Source organism: Heteronotia binoei, chromosome 7, assembly GCF_032191835.1.
Source record: "Heteronotia binoei isolate CCM8104 ecotype False Entrance Well chromosome 7, APGP_CSIRO_Hbin_v1, whole genome shotgun sequence".
Taxonomy (NCBI): Eukaryota; Metazoa; Chordata; class Lepidosauria; order Squamata; family Gekkonidae; genus Heteronotia; species Heteronotia binoei.
In genome coordinates, this window is record NC_083229.1 from 91,646,950 (window position 1) to 91,670,714 (window position 23,765).

Here is a 23,765-nt window from a genome sequence, read left to right on the forward strand (position 1 = left end):
TCTTTGCCGCCCCAGTGCTGTTTGCCATTTCTACAGAAAGAGGAAGTACATGTGCTGCAACCAGTGATGGAAGGCATGGATTTTGGCTCAGCTCCAGTTTATGTGCCTGAGTTAATGTTATGAATACCAACATCTACCTGAAGCAGAACAGTTTGAAGCCACCACAAAATATCCCAGCATGATGGAAGGAACCACAGCTTTTTCAACTGACTTTGCTGCTCAGAACCAACTGTTGCAAACAGAGGTGCAACAGTTAAACTATGCTTTAATCCTGTTGCTGCAGCAGCCAGATCTGTTCCTGGGGCCTGCCACTTCCCTCCCGCAGGAAATGTCCAATTAGTCCCCTGGAGAAGTCTGAAGGGAGTATTAAAGAGTTGCCTGTATTCCTGGAACAGTGCCAGTTCTATATGGGGCTTTGGGCATGGGACTTTCTGGATGATAAATCCATGGTTGGTTTCATAATAATCCTTTTAAAGGGGAAGACTGCTAAATGGTCAACAACCTTAATGCTCATAAACTCTTGATGTCTGCAGTGTCTATTCTGTTGCAACCTGGAAACAATATCACCATGTTGCTACTCATAAACTCTCAAGTTTTGCTGGCTTTGTGGCACATGAATGCTGCCTTTACAGACTCACCCAAGGCTAAAAGGCCAACTGGCATATTGGCACCTTTGCTGAGGAGGGGGCATGGTGGCTGACTACACCACAGAATTCCTGCTTTCGCACAAGATATAGAGTGGAACAAGGCTGCACTCATTGACCAGTACCTGAAAGGGTCATCAGAGGAGGTGCTGAAAGAAGTCATCTGAGTTGAGTTTCCTGCAGACCTCCAAGCCCTGATATTGCTCTGGTTACACATCATTGGCCACCTGGATAGTCAGAATTAGGCCCATGCAGAGGCACATCCCTGACCTGAAAACCGACAACTGGTTCCATGTTCTACGCACTTGTACTTTTCCGGCAAACACTGTGACTTAAGATGCAGGGCATTACACTAGCCACTGCCTAGGGAAGAGGAAGCCTCAGCTGTCAGTGTTCAACTCCTGCTCCCAAGGGTGAATGAGCCCTGCCACTTGGGGCACCTCAGAGCATCAAGGCCCTCCTGATACTGGACTCTGACATTTCCTGACACCATTGAAGTTCCAACTGCTAGAGGGGCATTGATTGTTGGCTTATGCAACGATCGACTCCAGTGCCTCCCATTCTTATATGGATGCCAATTTTGCCAAGTAACAGTAGGTACTAATGCATGCTAAAAGAACACTTCTTAGTGGAAGCCATAGATGGTTAGCTTTTCTGTTTGGGTCCTGTCACTCAGGAAACCTGCACATACAGCACCACAAAATGTAGCTCTGCTTCAACATTGCCACCATGCCCTGCTTCCTGATAGTGCTGGGGATGGCCTGGTTGGAGATGCATGATCCAGTAATTGAAAGGTGAAAGTAGGACCTGCACTTCTGAGAACTTTGTCCTTGAGAAGAGTTTTCCACTCTTCTGAGACATCCCAGACCTGTTAGCTCTTCTGGCAAAATATGCAATGTATCAAAATGTCTTCCAGAAGAAAGGAGCAGATCAGTTGATCTGATATTGGCCTTATAATTGTGCCATCAACCTGGTACCTAATACTCCTTTGCCTACTAGACAGTTATACTCTCTGTCAAAACCCAAACTGGAGATGCTTTGGGAGTTCCTGACCAAGATTTTATAGAGGGGCTTCATTCATCCATCTACATTTCCACCCTCAGCCCCTGTTAGATAAATCCATGTTTGTAAAAAAAGAAATCCAGGGAGTTACACCTGTAATAACTATCAGACATTCAACGGAATAAACATCAGAATCCACAATCCACTGCCCCTAATTCTGAAGCTTCTGGACTGGTTGCAGGAGCAAGAAGGTACACTAAACTGGATCTTTGAGATGCTTACAACTTGCGTATGTTCTGGGGACAAATGGAAAACTGCATTGGTACTCAGTATGGCCAATATGAATATTTGGTCATGCTGTTTAGCCTGTGGAATGTCCCAGCTGTGTTCCAGCATTTTATGAATGGCATCTTCCTGGATCACTTAGTCATAATCTACCTTGATGACATTTTGTTCTTCTCTTAGGAACCAGCTGAACACATGGAGTACAGGCAGGCCATCCTGCAACACCTCCAGCAATATGGGTTGTATGTTGAGATGGAGATACATGCATTTGGTCTGGATGCTGTGGAGTTCCTGAGCCACCTCATCACACCACAAGATAAAGATGGAACCCAAAAAGTGGAAGGAGTACTGTCCTGGCAGGTACCTCAGAATCAGAAGGGCACCCAGTGGTTTCTGGACTTAGTCAACTATTATCAGCAATTTATTCCAAAGTTCACCTCCTTAGCTGTCTCCTTCACCAAGTTGCTATGGCCTCAAGAACCTTTCTGTTGGTCAGCAGGGGCTCAATAAGTTTTCCAGGAGCTGAAGATCTGGTTTGCAGCTGAGCCATTGCTATTCTCCCTGCTGGTAGCCTACCAGTCATAATTGAGATGGATGTCTCCAGTGTCACAATCAGTGCTGTGCTATCCTGGCAGGAAACTCCTACCAGACCATTACAACCCTGTGCCTGCAATTCATGGCAACTCAATATCTGCACCATCTGTGATCAGTGGATCAGTGGCTATTAAGTGGATTTTGAGGTCTGGTAGCAGCATCTGGAAAGTGCCCAGCACCCAGTGCAAATTCACACAGACCACTGTAACCTCAAGCACCTGTAAACTGCCTGCTGATTGAACCAGAGGCAGATTCAGTTTAACTTTACAATCACATATATCACCAGCTGGCAGAACAAATGGGCAGATACCCCGTCCTGGAAACCAGAGTTCACTTCCCCAAACCTTTAGGCGTAGTCCCTGACCACAGTTCTACCCTCTGAAGTGTTTCCTGCCATGCCTCCCATGACAAATTTAAATTTAAAAAATTGGATAAGCATTAGGAAGAACTTCCTGACAGAGCAGTACCTCACTGGAACAGGCTTCCTCAGGAGGTGGTGGGCTACCCTTCTTTGGAAGTTTTCAAAAAAAGGCTAGATGGCCATCTGACAGCAATGTTGATTCTGTGAACTTAGTGGATAATAAGAGGAAGGGTGGGAAGGACTGCATCAACACTTAGTTCTCATGGCCCCTTCTTGCATACCAAAGGAAATGCTGATCACCACTTTGGGGTCAGGAAGTAATTTTTCTCAAGGCCAGTTTGGACAGAGATCCTGGAGGCTTTTTGCCATCTTCTGGGTGTGGAGCAGGAGTCACTGAGGTGTGTATAGAGGGAGGTACTTGTGCATTTCCTGCATTGTGCAGGGAGTTGGACTAAATGACCCTGGAGATTCCTGAGAGCCAGTTTGGTGTAGTGGTTAAGTACGTGGACTCTTATCTGGGAGAACCGGGTTTGATTCCCCACTCCTCCACCTGCACCTGCTGGAATGGCCTTGAGTTAGCCATAGCTCTGGCAGAGGTTGTCCTTGAAAGGGCAGCTGCTGTGAGAGCCCTCTTAGCTCCACCCACCTCACAGGGTGTCTGTTGTGGGGGGGAAAGATATAGGAGATTGTAAGCCGCTCTGAGTCTCTGATTCAGAGAGAAGGGCGGGGTATAAATCTGCAGTCTTCTTCTTCTTCTTCTTCTGATTTTATGGTTCTATGACTTCATGGATGAACTGCAGGATCTGTATAAGGTCCTATTGGACCAACTAGATCTTGGACTCCATGTGACACAGAGGTCAGTTGCAGTATTTGGTGGACTGGAAAGGCTATGGACCCGAAAATCACTCTATGCCCCTGACTTGGTATGCCAGTTCTGTCAGGCATACCCACAGAAGCTGGGTTCAGCCCCAATGTGGGGGAAAGGGGGTTTGGATAGGGCATCATTGAACTGTCATGCCCTGGAGACAGTTCTGACTCCTCTGATGAGGAACAGCTGGATTCCATGCCTACCAGCCAGCTGCATCTGAGCAACTAGATGGAGTATCACAGCCTGTTTTGGACATACAGCCAGGAGACAGTGAGGTGCTGGTTCCATCCCTGAGCTGACAGGTCAAGGTCAGCCAGGCATTCTGTCTCCTCTAGGATCCCCAGGTCTGCAAGAGCAACACTGGTGTAGGTGTAAAGGGGATTTACAATCCAGACAAAAGATCAGCCCGCCTCCAAGCTCAAAGTCATCTGTCAGTTGCAGAGGAAGGATGGACATCACCAGAGGAGCCATAAAGCAACTGTCACAGGCATGGCATAGGGCTTGGAGTGTATAAAAAGATGAGATGAGTTTTTCAGCATGGTTTCAACACATTTCCCTTATACATTAACCTGCTGCTGTTGTAGCTGTCTTGCTTTTTGGAAAACTGACCTTGGCCTGCTCAAACAATACTTTTGACATTTACAGACTCTAAACTCTGGTATCCTGCCTCTGATAACCAGCTCCAATTATCTGCCTGAGTTAGAATTGTGAAAACCAGTACATGCCTGAAACAGAACAGTCTAAAAATGCTTGATATAAAACAGTATTTTAAAAAATACCTAGAACTCTAAATTGGCTCTCCCCCCTGTCAATTATTGTAAAACATTAGAAACTTTCAGTCCTCACATTTTTTTCCCTTCACATTTAAATGATTTTTAAACACACACACCTTTTGGAGGATGCACTAGTATTTCTTCTGAGTAATAAAATAAAAGCTGATTTTGCTTTGGTGGGGAAACTTTGGCCTTTTTACTCTTTCATTCTATGGACTGGTGTATTCCAATGCTTCTGCACAACAAAAATTATTTCAAAATGTTTCTGCTTCAGTGGCATAATAATTATGCATTTTTATTCTCTTTTAGTGATCCTGTTCTATAGGAACACACCAGTGAGTCTGTGCAATTTAAAAGATATGCACCTGCTCATGATATTCTGTATTTTAATTATGAGCAGAAGATCATTATCAGGACAATGGAGCTGGGCTTGAAATTTAGTTTAGTATGGTGAGTTAGATAAATCCATGCATCAATCACACTAATTTTAAGTTTAGACCATGCTGGGCTGCAGAGCAATTTCAAACACAGCAGCAACACAATATCTTTTAAGTTAGGACTAACCAAAATGTACAAAGAAGTGAAGTTGGGAGTTAGCCAGAAAGATTAAAAAAAATTGTAGATTTTTGTCCATTCCAGTTATGGCAAAGCTCATGCCTCCTTAATATAGAGGTGGAAAAAAATGATGAGATGTCATGAGGGTTTCTTTTTCTGTTAAAAAAATTATATTCCATTTCAACAGCTCAAGACAGCTTGCGGTACATAGTTAAGATATCCAGTGACAATAAAACTCCTCACTTAACCTAATAAAACTTAATAAAATGCAACACCATGTTTGCAACATGCAGTCCATTTAAAGCTCTTATAAATAAATAAAACAGCCCTTTCCATAAAGTTGGAGCAGCCATAGAAATAGAAAAGGGAATAGAATTGCCAGCTCCCCCTGGGGCCATGGAGGAAGGGAATGAGGGTTAGAGTTGTCATCTTCAGATATGGAAATTCCTGGGGATTTGGGGGTGGAGCCTAGAGAGGACAAGGACCTCAATGGGGTACAATGTCACAGAGTCTACCCCCCAAATCATCTGTTTTCTTTGGAGAAATACGTCTTTGCAGTCTGGAGATGAGCTGTAAATCTGGGAAATTCCTGAAGGCTGACATCGCTAGAGGGAAGAGATCTGAAAGCTGTTACTTACACATCCACTCTCTTGGATTTCTGCAAACTATGTAAAACAGAATATTGAAGAGGGCTTTTCTGCACATGTAGTAGAGTTGCACTCCACAAACTGGTTTTACAAACTGGTTTTAAGTGATTAAGAACCGTGTTGTGCACATTGTGTTTAGCTTACTGTAAGTAGGATCTTATTTATGTTACTTCTGTAGTGCTTTATGTGTCATGTGAATACTTATGCTTCAGTTCTCTCTGGTTGGATCCCGGCTTCTAAAATCCTAATGTGTTGGTTATTGAATGTCCAGTTTTTATAATTATACTGACTCGCTATGTGTAATTTGCCTTGAGTCCCTATGAGAAAGGCAGACTAGACTATGTCACATAAGTAAGTAAACAAATAAAGGTAGAGAAACAGCCTTTACATGGGTTCTCCTCATTGCACAATAATCAGTAGTGAAGTTTCTGAAGTTTATTGTTATTGTTGTAGCCATAGGCCATAATATCTCAGCATATACACCAACATATAAGAGTGTGCCCTTCATAACAGAAGGGTTAAAACATTTTTACATAAAAGGATAAATCTTTAAAAGTTTAAAAACTAAGATGGTAAGAAATAAATGCAACAGGGAAAAATACTCATAAAATAACATGGAATTACATTTCAGCTAAAATTCTTGCAAAATTAGCAGATACTGATTCCTCCCTTGTATTTATTGATAAAAAGATAAAAGTAGCACTTTGAGGATAACAAAAGGATAGCATCAGCTAGTAAAAAATATATACATTCCTCATATGAGCTGGAAAAATTTACAAGAAGTTGATTCAACAGTTTGTTTTGAATGGACCCATATAAAAGGAGCAACATAGAACGCAGTGTACAATATCTCCCCCAAGGACAGAATAGTTGTTCCACTGGATTTTTTTGAAATTTGTCCTGTAAATAATCAGATGACATAGTTTGAAAATGCGCACTAATAAATGCCTTTCTTAACATAAGAAAGGTCAGCAAGGTAACATTAGAAAGGTCAGCAAGGTAAGGAGAGAATAATTGTGTTGGTTTTTTTTAATCTGAGGATAACAGAGAGAATTTGGATTGGCAGGCCATACTGATATCACTAAAGGCATCTTTTTCAAAAAGCCAATTACAAATTTTGCTTGAGTCGAGAGACTTTATAGCCTCTAGGGAAAGGAGTATTACTGCAGAACCCGGGATGGCAGATTGGACCACTGATTCCTTTCATTGTAGTTTCAAAATTTTTTAATCAAATGGTCTTCAGAAATAATGTCAAACTTTTTATAATATTTTAATAATTTCAAGTGGTCTCTTGTTGCAATAGATGGTAATCCTTAAGTCGGCAGCAGGAGTTCCCTAAGAGAGACCCAAGATTTTCCTTAAGGAGTTGTTCTGAATGATTTCAAGCTGGTTGAGTATTTTCTCATTCCACCACCGTGTTTCAGCCCCATAAAAAAAAGGTGCATGATAACTTTGCCCTGGAATACTTTAAAGGCCAGGGCTATTAGCCAGCTATCCTCTGAAAAGAATTTTTTTTTAAAGCTCCCAATATATTGTGGACAGTTGATAAACTGATATTGAGATGTCGACGTGTGTATTCAGTTTACCCAAGCCAACCTCTCCCCCCAGATATCTTCCTGGTGTTTTTTTGGGGGGCGGAGGGTTTAAGCCAAAAAGAAAGTAGTTTGTTTTCAGCTACCAATATATCTGAGCCAAAATAAAAGCTGATATTATTTGGGCTCAGCTATGAGAAGGCATTTAAAGAGACTCTATGCCCCCCCCCAAAAAAGGTGCCTCTTGTCACGATCTTGGTGCAGGTGAGAACAAAGTCCATGTCCAGTCCGGGGTCAAGCCAAAGAGTTCAAACTGAAGCCAAGTCAGGTAGCTGAGTCGGGTGGAGCGTGAGGACTTTTGAAGCTGGGAGTCAGGAAGTCAAGAGAGCAAGCAAGAGTGCAAGGGCCAGGATGGATGCAAATCATCACGAAAGCAACTTGTTGCTTCCACAGAGAGCTCAGCCCTGAACAGGGGGCTAAATGGGCCTCCGGTGATGCTCCAATTAGCCAGCGGGGAAGGTCCTGCTAAAACCCAAGACTCAGAAACCTCCTTCCTCATAGGTGGGCATCCCTCTGCTGGGCTGCCAAGCTCCCTTAACCATGCTACCTGCGGGGGTGAGTCGTGTGGGCTCCCTGCTTGCAGCTGTGTCATCTCCTCCTCTGCTGCCAAATCAGGTGCGGGAGATATTGGCTCAGACAGTGGCAAGCTGTCAACCTCAGAAGCACTAAAGGGGCCAGCTGCAGGCTTGGCTGCCAACTTGAGTGGGATTCCTGCCTAGTTGTCATCCCCCATGACACCCCTATCCTCCATTAGTTTCAGTGAAGGGGGGGAAGGTATTTAAAGAGACTACTGGTGAAAGGCATTTAAAGAGAGGATGGGGTACCTTTTTTTTGGGGGGGGGGGAGCTCATGGAGCTGAACTCCCTGGTCCAATTTTTTTAAAACTTGGAGGGGTGAAGAGAAGCACTAAGAGCTATGCTGCAAATTTAGTGCCACTACACACCACTAAGAGCTATGCTGCAAATTTGGTGCCAAAAAACAGCTCTTCCAGAGCCTCAAATTGATTATCTATAATGGAGCCAGAAAAAATCAGGTTTTCTAAATATTTCATGAATCTGAATACCATACCAGCATTGGGATTCAGGAATATCAGGAAATATAGATACCCAGGCGGGTGGGGGGAGTGCAGTATTTCAATATACCAAAACCTGAAAAATACAAGGTTTTTTTTGTTATTGTTGTTGTTGGTACAACCTTAGTAATATGTACCTGTCAAGACAGAGACCCATGAAATGCTATGTCTGGATATTTAAAAGGGGGGATTGTTCTATTTCATGAGCATTAATAAGCCATCTGTGCTTGAATCCATAATTGCCAGAGACTATGATTTTTGTTTTATTATAATTAATTTTTAATTCTTCTCTATCACAGTAATCAGCCAACCTAACTAGCATCCTTCTGAGCCCAATTTTGATAAAAGACAGGATTGCCATGTCATTTTTTACACAAAAAGAGATGGCTATACAGAAAAGTGATATTGTAACAAAAGGGGGGAAACTGTATAAAAGTAACAACTGTTGATACAAGTCTTGGCTTGCTACTCTATATTTTGAAACAAGCAATTTATTATCAATATCATTGACAAAAAACACTATACACCAGATGCCAGATTTTAACAACATTGGCAAAATTACAACAGAGGGTTGATGTTACAGCAACAGTAGCAGCAATGGATTGCCTAGGTAACTATCAATTTAATTTGCCTTCTTCAGGCTGCAGTACACTAGGTAAAGCCTTAAATTCAGTAATGGAATACCCAGTATTTCCTTCAAATTTATATTTAGACACTCTCCAGCTTTTACAATTGTTATATAGTCAGTTGCAGTTGGAGCCTCAGAGATCAACAGTCTTACATTAGGTGTTACCCTTTGTCAGATTCAAAATGTCCCTGTGCTAAGCTCTGTGCTAAGCTGGAATGTAGTTCCCTCTGTCAATGTTCGTTTTATCAAATTTGCTCCATAGTCTTGTTCACCCAGTGTAGTCAAAAGCTGAAGTCAACAAAATAAATGCACAGACATCTTCTATAATTATTGGTGTATTTCTGAATCAGAGCCTTCAATGTCAAACAGTGATGAACTGTACTATTACTTTTACGGAAACCTGATTGTTCAGGATTGAAAAAGGTTTGATGATTCTGCTTGGTCTTCCATTTTGAATAAAAGGTGGTGTGTATATAATTTAGAAGAAATATCCAGAAGACTGATAGAGTAATAATTAGCAGGGTCTTGCATTTTTTATAAATAAGAATTATAATACTTTGTTTCCATTTGGAAGAAATAGTATGGGTATAATAAGCTTCCAATAAAATTGGACACCACTGATGAGCATTCAGCTTAAATACCTGTGGCACTAAGTCTTTATCTAAGGGCAAGGTTGTCAATCTTTAGGTGGTTCAGGTTCAGTTTCAGTTTAACTATATCCTACTGGCCCAGTGGCTCCGGCTTTGAGATTGTGGCAATCTAGTCAATTATGTCATCTGGTCTTAAATTAGATGGTTTTTAACTGTTCTAATTATTGAATTCTTAAATTATTTTATTATGTTTTTGTTGTAATTATCCTTGAGCCCACTCGTGGGAAGAGCTGAATAAAAGTTCACTAAAATTAAAATAAATAAATAATCTGGCTAGATTCTGAGGTTGAAATTGAAGTTCAAGTTGGAAGAGAGTCCAGGTCTATAACTGAATACTTGGAAAATGACTCAATTTGGGTGTTGCTACAGAGTTTAAAAAAATGACAAAACCACATTTCTGCTGGAATAAGCTTCAGTGTTAAAATTACTAACTTAGGTGGTGGCCTAAAGCTATCAGTTCCTAAAAACTCTTTTTAAAAATGGTGAAGAGACACAACTCTTCTCACTGTGATTTGCAATAGGAGAGTTTTTTTTTCCTTTTCAGGAACTTCTTATATTGGAAATGGAACTGAGACAATAGTTGAACTGAATTTTCAGACCTGGCTATTCTGACGCTATTTTGGAGTATATGTAATTACCTCATGAGTCTACATTCTTGATCAAACCAAGTTTTTGTTATATGGCCATGGTTAGTTTGTCTATGGTTAGATAAGGGTTAAACAAGGAAATAATATTGCAAAGATATATAAAAAAATCTGAGTTAGGTGAGTTCATGTGGTTTCTCAGTTCCACTAATTGCTGAGAGTTGAGAAGAGCTTTAATTTTATTGTCTAGACTAACACTCCATTTAAGAAGTCGTTTGTCTAAATTAGGACCTGCATTATTATAGCATAACATGGGTGAAACGTTCATGTTTAATTCTATTAATTTACTATTAAAAGACTTTGGAAGTATCAGAATTATTTACTGAAATATAACTGGGTAGCATTCTAAATTTGTGGACAATTTGATGTCATCCTCTTCCAGGAAACATAGTGTCTGGATTCTTCATTACCTTCTTTGCTGGGCTTTCATCTTTTGCTTTATCAGCCATTAAATCTGGCCCATTTGAGAGAGCCAGTGGTAGTTTGGTATGTCAGAATCTGCTGACATAGATGGAAAATTCTTGTTTTGGTTTGATTGTAAGTACCTCCAGGTCATCCAGATTTCTAGTTAACAACTTGGATGTATCCTTTGTATCAGTGTTTACATACTTCCATGTAAGAACTCTATCCTATAGAATCAACTCTGTTCTTCTCTACAGTGGACACTGGAGAAAGCAGAGGAACTACTCCTCAGTGCTCATATCCTGCTAGTGGACACCAGAGTGATACAGGATATTAATAACTATCAGAAATGTACAAATCAACACAGAGGACTTATGATGTCTTTCATGTAGATAGGTCCAAATAGGCAGCCATGTTGGTCTGAAGTAGTAGAACAAAATAGGAGTCAATTGCACCTTTAAGATCAACTTAGTTTTATTCAGAACGTAAGCTTTCGTGTGCATGCACACTTCTTCAGACGAGGAATAAGGTACAGTAAGCAGAGCCACATATAGCTGGTGGGGTTTGGAATGCCAAGTGGTACAAAGTTTAAAACCAATAGCAGAATAGTAAAATTAACAAATTCAGAAAACCTTTGGTCTGGGTTGCATTAGCATGGGAAACCATAAAACGATAACATGTCAGAATGTGCAAATGCCTGTTAATTATTCTATTGCTAATAAACCTGGGTCAAAAAGAAGGCATTTCTTTCCCAGAAGTTTTTCCTGTCCAACTAATTTACCTTTTAACATGTAACATAAATATATACATCATTCTAGTTTGCCATTAGGAAAAAATACATTAAAATATAGTGGAAGATGGGTTTAGTATATGTAGTGAGATACACAGCCAATATCCCTTGTTTGAGTATGTCAATACAAAAGCATTATTCTGATACACTATCCTAAAAGAGAAATACATTGGAATACTGTGGATATATCGCCATACTTGGTGAAAGTGGGTTTAGCATATGTAATAAGATAAAAAAACAACAACAACATCTCTGTTCAGTCCTGGGGAGGTGTTTGTTCCAAGTTTCATAACAGTTTGTAATTCAGCAATTCCCCTCTCCATTCTGTTCTTGAAGTTCTGAGAGTGGGTTTAGCATCTGTAATGAGATAAAAAACCAATATCCCTGTTCAGTCCTGGGGAGGTGTTTGTTCCAAGTTTCATAATAATTTGTAATTCAGCAATTTTTTTCTCCATTCTGTTCTTGAAATTCTTTTGCAGTATGACAGCTATTTTGAGGTCACCCATTGAATGCTTTGGAAGGTTAAAGTGTTCCCCCACAGGTTTCTCAGTTCTGTAATCTTTCATGGTCTTCCTTGGATAGGGCTTTGAACAAGAATGGTGTTTACTTTCTGATCCTGGCCTTTAGATTTATTTATTATTGATTTATTAGAGTTCATTTATTGGCTCCCCTTCACTGAAAACAGGGCTATGGGTGGCTTACAACAATGTATGTACAATAAGCTACTTAAGTTAAAACCAACATTAAAACCAAGTCAAAGTTTTTATAGCATTTATGGCATTGAATATATGCCATATACGTATACGTTTTATACCTTTTAAAGCTCTAACAGTGATAGTGCAATGGAATATACCTTTGTTTCCTTGTCTCTCTTACCTAGAATGCAGCATTTTGACAATCACAATAGACCAGAGAGTGATCATTTGCCCCAGTTTATACTTTTTTCCAGCTATCAGTAAGACTACAAAGAGGAAGGGAACCTCAGGTCTGGACACACCCTGAAACCTGATGTATTTTGCTTATAACCCATTCACATGTTACACAGCCACAAACCCAGGGCTTTTTTTTTTTAGCAGGAATGCACAGGAATACAGTTACTGGCTTGGCATCAGGTGGTATGGCCTAATATACAAATGAGTTCCTGCTCGGCTTTTTCTACAAAAAAGCTCGGTGTGAAACAATGATGACATCAAGGGGTGTGGCCTAATATGCAAATGAGTTCCTTTACAACTCCGAAAGATGTTGCACTTTAGCTAATAAGATCTTCCAAAATCTTCACACGCAGGAAAACATTCTTATGAAAGCACTATACATGTGCTTGGATTAGGGATGTGTATAAATCAGGAAAACCTGGTTTGGGTTCAGGACAAAACCCAAACCCATTAGCTCTGCTGAGCTGAACCAATTCTGGAAGTTGAGGGCATAAGAGGGAGCCCCCTGGAGTTCTAGAGACCAAAATTGTAGGGCATTTCCAACTGACCTGCTCACCAAGTTTGGTGAAGATTGGACATAGGGGATCTGAGTTATGCCCCCCCCCCAAAAAAAAGAAGATTCCCCAGAAAAGTGTTTTTGGGGGAGAGGTCAGGTATGGGTTCTGGAGTGTATAGAATGGTCCTGTGCAAGCTAGACACATTGTTTTTTTATTAGATCCCAAAGAGAAGTAAATTAGAATTCATTATGAATATGGTTTTGTTTATTGAATCATCTGCTTTTTACTGGGTGGGCAGAGTTTTTATTTGTGCACATGGTGAGAGGTCAATAGTGTTTAGAATGGAAACTCTTGATCCCCACCTATTACATTGGTACCTTCATAATGAGCTGGTAGTAGAAGTCAATTTCTGAGTGAATAAATGTTTACATAGCAAATTACTTCCATTCAAGAACTCTCCTACTTGTATTCTCATCATAGAGACCAAAGGTTAAATGTTCACAAAGAGTGAACAGCCACCTAGTTCCAGTCATGGTCAGGGGCAAGTTGCTTTGTCACAGGTGACTTGAGAAAAGCTTTTTCATGTCATTCTACACTCATTCCCTTGTGGATTAAAAGGCAATGAAACCACCACTTTTAGCTGAGGAAGGAATACATTTAATGGCAGAAATAGGTTTAAATGCTTATTTAAAGTGTGGCTCTTCTATATTTTTACTGAATCAACTATTTCTGATGATAGTTGAGGTCATCGTTGCAGCTATGGTTTTGCATCACAAACCCTTTTTTAATTATACACACAGAAGGCTTGTTAGGTATGACTTTATTACTGGGTTGCCTCAGGAAGCAGCTTGCACAAATCTTTTGTAGCAGCAAATAAACAGCTGTATATTCTCTTTCCAGATGTATCTCTTACCATATCTGTTTATTATCTTTTACGTATTTGTCCTATTGTTCCTCAAAGAACTTCAGTGCAGCATATATAGGATTCCCCTTCCCCCATTTTACCCTTCCTGAAAATCCTCTGAGATAGGTTGGGGTATGAGAGAGTTGTTGGCCACACATCAGCCACACAGTTTCAGGTCTGAGAGGGGATTTCTACCTTGGTCTCCCTGGTTATTTTCAGTTACTCTTAACTGCTACAACACATTGCATATCTCTACATCAGCTATCCATTCTGGAATTCAAGAATACTGTTACATTAAGGATTGGTGGGAAATCTGAACCTACCAAATGTCAAAAAGGAAGTCAAGGAAACTTCAGGCAAGATGCAGAACTTATAAATTATGGTAGAAAGTGCCAAATTTAGAGTCCAATTTAACTTGGTTTGGATGTAGGTAAAATGATGTATCATTTGGAATATCTCAGAGCCCACAGGAGAATGCAGGATTTATTCCAGACTAAAAATTCCAATAGAAGAATGGAACTTTCCTGCCTCCTTGCTCTCCCAGCAACCCGCTAATAGCCGCAAAATATTGCTTTTGAGGGGATAGGCGACTCTGAAGAGTTACATGGGGGATGTCAGCAGTAGAAAGGGGAGATTGGCTGAAATTGCTGGTTTAATCCGAATCCAACTCATAGAGTGGTAAATGATGAAAGAATCGCAGCATGGCTGCCAATATGAGGATAATATAAGCAAGTCATACTTGAAACTGCTAAACCACAATACTAGATAGGGATGAATAAGATCTAGGATTTGGTGTGCTGCTGTATATATGCAGAGTTGAGGATTTCCCCGTATGCACTAAAATATTGTAAAACCATCCCAACTCAATATTGTGAATGGCATATGATGCATGAACAAGTAGGTTGGACAAGGAGAAGCAGATATGTTTTGTTAAAGAAAACTAAAATACAGTCTAATTGAAACAGAAAGTAGAAACAGGTTTGTGTGCGGTGGTTTACACAAAAATGCAAAGAAAAAGGAACATTGAGGATTTTTATGTTTATTTTTTTTAAAAAAAAAATCATAACATAACATGGAAGCCTGTGGCTACAACAGTTTAGGAATGGATTAGCCATGAATAATGAAGCTGCCATTTCAAATATCTGCCTAGTCCTACCATTAATTCAGTAGGTTGTCTTAGCCAAACCACTCATCGAAGGCTTTCCACTTCAGTCTGCCACATGAGGACAGTAATGTTAACCTGGAAGGATTACAGCAAGATGGTATACAGGAGACACTTTTAAGAGCACTTTATGTATGCTAAATATTATTGTTCAGTACATTTCACCCCAATCCTACACAAGCAGCAGGCTGTACTTCTTTGCATGAATAACATTCCAGATGGTGCAATGTTTAACAAAGATATTATTGCTCTGAATGATTTTACAGGCACCTCGGTGGTACAAGTAACAGCTACTGATGCAGATGACCCTACATATGGCAACAGTGCCAGGGTGGTTTACAGCATTCTGCAAGGACAGCCTTATTTTTCTGTGGAACCAAAGACCGGTAAGAGCTGTCATGCTTTCCCTATCCTCAGCACCTCTAGATCAAGAAATAAAACCAAAAATAAAATCTTAAACACCAAAGTAACACAGACAGAGGTGTATGATGGCATATTTATTTGATCCCAGATTGCGGAAGAGAAACTGTGTTCCAAGAATGCCATTTATGGATGGTTATGTCTGTTCACTGCTGTTAGCTAAATGGCAGCTGCATGTTCAGTGGCTGTGTACCTCTCATTACCAGGGTCAAACAGCAAGGGATTGTTCTTATCTTTAAATTTCTAAAGGTATCTAGCTGACCACTATTGGACTGCTAGGCTAGGTGAACCTTCATCTGATTCAACAAAACAGTTACTGGGTTTCTGTGTGTTTCCTTTGAAAGATATTCCCTTTGAAATTTTCCCTGCAATTTTGCCATTAAGCAACTGGCAATGTTCAGATTAGGTGCTGGGGGGAAAAAAAATCAAAGCCCAGATCTGAAGGTGAGCATAATTCTATGTGTAAATGGGCATGCATGGATCACAGCCATGGTTTGTATGCTTGGATGTACTAGCTATATACTATGGAGAGTTTGAAATGTGTTCTTGTGCAATACGCTCAGTGTGGGACTTGTTCTTATTCTCCCACTTTAGCACTGTGCTTGATTCAAAGATATCAGGCACATATATGAAACGTACATTCTTGAAATTATTTTGATTCATCTCTATCCTTTTGTAATCTCACTGATTTCCTTCTATCACTGCCTCATTCATCACCACTTCCTTAGGTTTCCTAAAACATTTTTCATTTTTGTAGGCTTGTTCAAATTTCATCTTTGTAGAGAGCTATTTATATTGCTATTTTTATGGCTTGTATTTTTGTGCATTATAATTTTATCTACTCCATACTATTTTCCCAAGGACTAGAAATTTCTAGTGGAACACTCTAGATAGTCGGTGTGATGTATTGGCTAGACTACTGGACTAAATTCTGGGAGACTCACATTCACATCCTCAGTCACTCACAGCCTAATTTATCTAACAGGGTTGTTGGGAGGGTGAAATGGAGGAGAGGAAACTAATCTCTGACATTTTGAGCTCTTTAGAAGAAGGCAGAAAGAAAATGTACTAAGTAAATAAATAATACTTGTACGTAGAAAACCACGAGGATTGCCAGCAATTGGCTCACAACCAGGGAGGACCAAAACATTCAACAGCAATGGAGAAGCTCCCCAACCTTCTCCCTTAAACCTTCTGTGCTGGAACATTGCAGGCTGGCACTCAAAGAGGGAACATAGTGATTTCCTGGACTTTATCTCTTCTTTTGATGTTATCTGCCTGCAAGAAAGTTGGTGTGCTTATAAACCGTTTGTTGATGGGTATGCCTCCTATACATTGCCGGCTTCAGAAAGTAAAAGAATGGGACGTAGGAAGGGGGGCCTAATCACGCTTATATCAAACGCCCTTAACTGCTGCTCAGAACAGTTAGCTTCCTTTGGGGAATATGCGTTAACTTTAAAACTAAGTACCAACACTGAATCATTATTGCTGGTAAACGTGTATTTACCCCCACGTTCCCTGAAGCAGGAGGTAGAAATCCTAATGAAGTGTTTTCATGAGTATATGGATGTGCTGCACGAAACCTATATGGCAGACTACACAATTGTTGCAGGGGATTTTAATGCAAGGCTAGGGCTCTCAGACGAGCATTTGTTCAGTGCAGCCGGATTGGCTCCAGTGGATTGGCCAGTCATATACCCCCTTAGCGACAGGATATCTAAAGACAGTAAGTGGAACCTTAGAGGTCTAAGGTTGGCTCAGATATGCCAAAGGTTAAATTTAAACATCTTAAACGGAGCCTGGAATGACCAACCAGCAGAGCTAACATACTGGGGATCCCGCAGCCCCTCTTTAATTGATTATTTTTTAGTATCAAACTCACTGGCCGAGCTAATTAAAGACTTTAGTGTCCCCATTAGATCAGAAAGTGACCATCTCCCTCTAAAACTGGAATTAAACCTTGGTTCCACTGTCAAACGATTAACAATAAGCCCCTGTTCATCGGAGCTTTTAGACAGCAATGGAAGGAGTATTCCATGGTCACAGCAAGTGTTTGTTAAAATGAAGCATATTTTGGAATCCAAGGAAATCGTTGAGTTGCAGCAGGAAATACTAGAGGCAGATTCTGATAAAGTGAATGGTTACAACAAGCTAGTTAAAATCTTGAAACCCAATTTGATTCAAGAAACAAAATTCCACCTAGGGTCTGGATTCCGAGGCCACCCAAACGAATGGTATGACTTGGATTGTAGAACTCTCAGGAAATCCCTCAATGACTTGTTTTTGAAGTTAAAATTGTCCGATAATTGGCTAGTTAGAGCTAAATATAAGCTAGTAAAAAGACAATACAAGCTCTTGATTAAACAAAAGAAAAGAGCTTATATCAAAGAAAATTGGCTAAAATTATATACGGCTGCCAAAAATAAAAATCCGTCCTGTTTTTGGAACGAATTAAACCGGTTACAACGGAAAGGTCCCTATTGTCCTAAGAATTTTATTAGCCCTAAAGAGTGGGAGATCCACTTTAGTAAGCTATATAATGCCGGGCTAGACTCCAAAGTTTCCCCTCCATTACAGCTAGAGTTAACAGACTGCCCTAAGTGGGAACCGGTTACCTGTTTAGAAATTGAACTGCTGATAAAGCAGATTAGAAGTGGGAAAGCCCCAGGGTCGGATGGAGTCCGGATAGAACTGATAAAATCATACCAGGATTGGTGGACGCCTGTTCTGGCTTCCCTATTTACCTTTATAGACGAAACAGGTAAATTGCCAGAGGAATGGAGCAAGGCCATAGTGTCTCCTATATATAAGAAAGGCGGGAGAGAGAAGCCTGAAAATTATAGGCCAATCAGCCTTTTAAATATTATGGGAATACTATATGCCTTGCACCTACGGGAGAAATTAACAACTTGGATGGAAGAAAATCACATCCTGGCAAATGTACAAGCAGCCTTTAGAAGTAATCGTTCTCACTTGAACAACGTGCTAATACTGAAATTCCTAGTCGATAAGCAGGCTGCAGTAAAGGGTTCTCGTTTATATGCAGCGTTTATAGATTTTAAAGCAGCCTTTGATTCTGTTCCAAGGGACAAGCTGTGGCGCCAACTGTACAGTACATCAATTGACCGTAGACTTTTATTCCTCATGATGAAACTGTACGAAAATTCTAGTATGCAGGTAAAATGCACACCTCAAGGTCATCTGACACATCCAATTCAAACAAGTAAAGGTGTCAAACAAGGTTGTATACTAGCCCCGCAACTTTTTAATTTATATATTAATAGCATTGTAGGGTATTTTACTGACCCCGGTCTGCATCCCCCTAAGATCGGGAAGATTGCTGTGCCCATCTTGATGTATGCAGACGACGTGTTACTACTGTCAAGAACCCAAGTTGGTTTACGCAGGTCGCTTAAGATGCTTTCCCTCTTTTGTCTGGACACAGATCTAGTCGTTAACAGGGACAAGTCTAAAATTATAGTCTTCACCAAAAGATTTAGAGAAATGAATTGGCGTTTTAATGATGAAAAACTGAAACAAGTTAAAACATATAAATATCTGGGGGTTGTTTTTCATCACACAGGATCTTACCAAGGGCACATTGATAACGTACACTGTAACGCCCAACGCACGGCGCTCGCTCTGCAGGAGTTTTACACCTCCAAGGGCGCTTATAACGCCTTAGTGGCGATTAAGGTTTATAACGCTAAGGTTATACCCCAATTAATGTACGGAGCTGAGATTTTCCTGTATAACAAAATAACCAAATTGGAGATGGTTCAATCGAAGTTTGTACGATGTATCCTTCAGGTGCCAAAATATGCCTCATCTATTACAAACAGGCTGGAAACGGGGCTTCCAAGCCTCTCCACAGTAATGTGGAATAGAGGTTTGAGTCTCCTGTTAAGAGTGCTGGCCAATCCGGATGACATTGTACACCAAATCTTCTACGACTCATTTGTCAGCAATTGGTTGAGGAAATTAAATTCCAAATTAGAGGAATGTGATCTGAATATTGATTCCCTAGCCCTCATGTTCAAGAACGGGGCAAAAGAAATTATCAGAGACCTATTACTGGAATTGGAGTTAAAACAATCTCTGGCCAAAGTTGGGGGGATGTACATCCCAACCCTTTTTACAAGTGACCTTAAATGTGCCAGGTATCTAGAAAAGATACAGCCAATTAAGATCAGGCGGATGCTGTCCTTGGCACGCCTGAACATTCTGGACACAGCAGTACTGAGGGGCCGTTTCCACAAGATCCCGTTAGAAGACAGGATCTGTCCGTGCGGCCTGGAGGAGGTCGATACGGTTTCCCACCTTATTCTGAACTGTCTTTTCCATACAGAGGCAAGGTACAGACTTTTGCGGAACCATCTAATGCTAGCTGAATCTTTAAATCAGGCCCAAACCATTTACTTCCTCTTAGGGGATGGGATTGATCAACTTTCTTTGGATCTTGCTAAGTTTCTATATGTTACCGACCTTGACAGGAAGAAATTTAATGCTGTCTGTATTTGAAAGAAGATGCTTTTAGTTAAGTGTTGCCTACGTCAGCTAATTTTATTACCACTTTGATGGATGTACAAGTTTTATATTGTTATGTTATATTTCAACTTGGTGTTGTGTTGTACTGTTATTGATGAGTTGTGTTGTTGCTGTCGATTGGCTTAGAGCCGCAATAAACTGACTGACTGACTGACTTCAAAAGTATCCATCAGAAGTGACACCACACTTGATGCACTGCTAGCCTCCCAGTGTTTTCCCCAACCCCACCCTGTTGATTGGTGGTGGGCAACAAATAGGGATCCTGTTAAGTCTCCCTATAAATCACTATTCTGTCACTCTTTTTAGACATTCCTTCAAAAATATTTTTAAATGTTCATGCTTTTATCACTCATATTTTGTTAGAATACTGGGTGTTATACATGACAGAGCATGGGCAAAGTGACAAGAGAGGGCTTAGACCCAGTGACACTATTTATTTATCCATATTTTTGTCCCACTTTTTTTTTTCAGTCCGGAAGGACAGCAGTGCATCCAAAGCCATTTAACTTAAAACAGGCTTGTGTTGCTTAATCTCAATACAGCTAAAAGTTGAGCCTATCATTCTGTCATATCCTCTAGCCAAAACATGTTTTTTTGTCAAATTGCCTAATTTTTGTTTGTAATTAATGTATATCTACCCCCTTGTACGATCAGAACTGATCTCTCAGCCCAATGGTACTGTTTAACTGCATATGCTGTGGACCTTGAGCTGGAATGCGTTTCAGTGGAACTTTTGATTGCAGAAGATTTTAATGCTAGGTTTGGGAAGGTTGACCATCTTTTATATAAGGCCATGAGTTTGACCCAAATGATTCCCTCCCTAATTTCTTCCTTTCTATAAGACACTCCAAAGACCCTCAAGTTAATGCTGTGAGGGTCTTTTCAACTAACTTCTATACTTCATCTAATAGACTCATTTTTAAATGGTCTCTACCTCAAGGTTCTCCTGGTAAATATAGTTCCACTCGGGATTATATCAATGTTTTCTTAAACTTGAAAAGACATGTTCTGGACTTCTATATAAGAGCTTGTTGATAGTAACCACTTTCCTCTGATCACTATCCTTGAATATGAATTGCTCTCGTGAGCATCACCTCTTCGCACTACTTTATGCAAGAATATACTAGTCCTCTGAGGAATTAGGTGGTTTCAAAGGGTGGATGAGGTTATCAACTAGCTGATCAATACTAAAAGGCTAAGTGAGCTAAAATGGCAATTAACAAATGCTGAAAATCTTCCCGAAGCTGTTTGGTCCTATGGCATTCTTGTTTCTGCCATCAATTTCACTTCAACAGCAATCTGTAGCTTCCCATAATTTATCTAGCTATAATAATATGTAGTTTGATAGTGAATGTCAAAGACTGAAATCTCAGTTACGTGCTACATACTGTTCTTACTGCAATAGTAAAGAAACTACTGCCCCCTGAAGGGGGGGAGGACCTTCAAACCAGGGCATCCCCTGCCCCACCTGGGGATTAAGCAACCAAAAGAGCAACGTGGAAAAGTAAAGCAGGGGTAAAGCACTAAAACATCCACGAATGACCAACCACTCTGGAAAAATTCTGCAATAATATAGTCAGTACCAAAACACATATAATAAATACAAAGTTACAATTAACATTCCACAAGACATAGTCTTAACTTATAAATACAAAGTTCATAAATAAAGTGAATGTCCAGGGAAGACTTTCCCAAAAAGCCATGAGCAAGGATTCCAAGAACCATCTTTTCTGTCAGAATGGATATAGAATGTTATTCTGCTAAGGCGACACAGCGCAACTTCATAGTTATTGGAGCGGCAAATATTCAACAGAAAGCAATAAATCGCTATTTCGTAACAGCAGCAGAGCGCATTTGAGCAACAGGGAGGTGCTTATAACCCTGTTTCACTAGAGGCTTTAACAAGCTTCACAAATCCTTAATAGTTCATAACAACCAATAGCTGAGTACATTTTCTGTAGAAGAAAGAGCTATCAGATCTGATGTTATCCTGGCCCCAAAAACCAGATCCAGCATGTGACTGGCCTGGTAAATGGGGGCTGATACAATCTGGATGAGTCCCAGTGTCTCCATGGATGACACTAGGTCCTGAGAAATTTTTTCAACTTATTTATGAATGATCTAGCTCCTACTCTGTGAATTGTGGATGGACAATTTTCTAAACTTGACCCTCATTTTGTCTTCTTACTATACACTGATGACACAGTAGTGCTATCTTGCTCCCAGAAGGGTCTAAAGCACCTTTTACTTGCATTTTGTATCCTATTGTGAGACCAACCTATTATCTGTTAATTTGAGAAATCAAATATCATGGCATTTTTGAGGTCTTGGAGATGTTTTAACAGTTGTGTTAAAGGTAACGACATTGAACATATAAAACTCTTTAAATATTTGGGAGGAAATTTTCAGTATAATAATGGACAGCACAGTAGAAACAAGCAATTAAATTGAACCAAACCTGGAGGGTCATTCACAAACTGCAGTGGTTCAAGGCCCTGTAAACCCCATTGAAAGGAACCATAATCCCTTTAAATGGTCTTTTAAAAATTTGAGCTGAGCTTTTAAAAATTTATAGGATTACAGAAGAGATTCCAAAACATCTGCACAGTGGGAAGTGCCTCCCCACTTAGCTGGGGGGGGGGGGACAAACAAACCCTGCTCTCTGCTCCTTCAATGAACCACCACAAGCAGCACTAATTAATCTTAAAGTTCATGGAAGTTTGTGACAGTAGACCAATAAAGGTAATGAGCTGAAACTGAATTTAAAAAAACAACTACAATTATATAATTAACATTGAAATCCTAAACAGAGTTGAGAAATAAGGCCACTGTGCCCAGCCTGTTTTCCTTGAAACTACTGGAGAACTTCAGAGTTCCTCACACATCCTTTGAAATTGTCACTTTACACTTGACTGCTAATTTTTTATATGTTTTAACCCAAGATGTATAACATGTACCAAAATAACTTTTTTTAAAAAATGTGAATGATAAATACAGATTCACACTTTGAGAAAATGAATGGAAATATTTCTATGCCTTCTACGACTACATTCCCCCCCCCTCTTGATGGAAGTTCTATATTCATCCATAACTCACGGTGGGCTAAAAGGGTGCAACTCTGTTTAGGATTTCTGTGTTAAGTGACTAAAACAAAATTACAAATTAAATCCATAAAAAAGTCCTCAAGCACAATTGTTCTCTTTAAAAAGACTCAGATAAATGCCCTGGGGGGAGGGTGTGTGTGAATTGCCTATATTTCATTCAAAAAAGTTGCAGCTGGACCACTCCTCACTTTTTCAGTCAGGCTACTCCACCATGTCCTCTCCTCAATGATACGTCTGGCCCTCCCCTGGATAGTACTCATAAATGGTCGTTTTCCTCCAGATCTGTAAAGGCAACACTGAAGTAGCTTATAGTGAGGTAAATTTGCTGAACAAAAAATTAACCTGCATGAAATGCAAAATCATATCAACATTTGAGGTCAGAATTGCTTTTAAAAAAGGTAAGAAGTGTAAAACTAACAAAAATTGGAAATAATTAAATTGCCCATTAGGCTTGTCAGTTTAAAAGAGCCCCGTGGCACAGTGTTAAAGCTGCAGTACTGCAGTCCTAAATGCTGCTCACAACCGGTTCGATCCCCAGTGGAAGCTGGGTTTTCAGGTAGTCGGCTTGAGGCTGACTCAGCCTTCCATCCTTCCGAGGTCGGTAGAATGAGTACCCAGCTTGCTGGGGGGGGGAGTGTAGATGACTGGGGAAGGCAATGGCAAAACCACCCCGTAAAACGTCTGCCGTGAA

At 40.2% G+C, this 23,765-nt stretch overlaps 1 protein-coding gene across 2 annotated transcripts in view; it reads left to right on the plus strand.

Moving 5' to 3' along the window:
- Positions 1-23,765, plus strand: part of LOC132575340 (cadherin-7) — a 149,153-nt gene that overhangs the window by 74,383 nt on the left and 51,005 nt on the right. For both annotated transcript variants that reach the window (XM_060244056.1, XM_060244057.1), the window contains exon 3: positions 15,269-15,388. In XM_060244056.1, the coding sequence (XP_060100039.1) occupies positions 15,269-15,388 (120 nt within the window). The remainder of the gene's footprint in view (positions 1-15,268; positions 15,389-23,765) is intronic.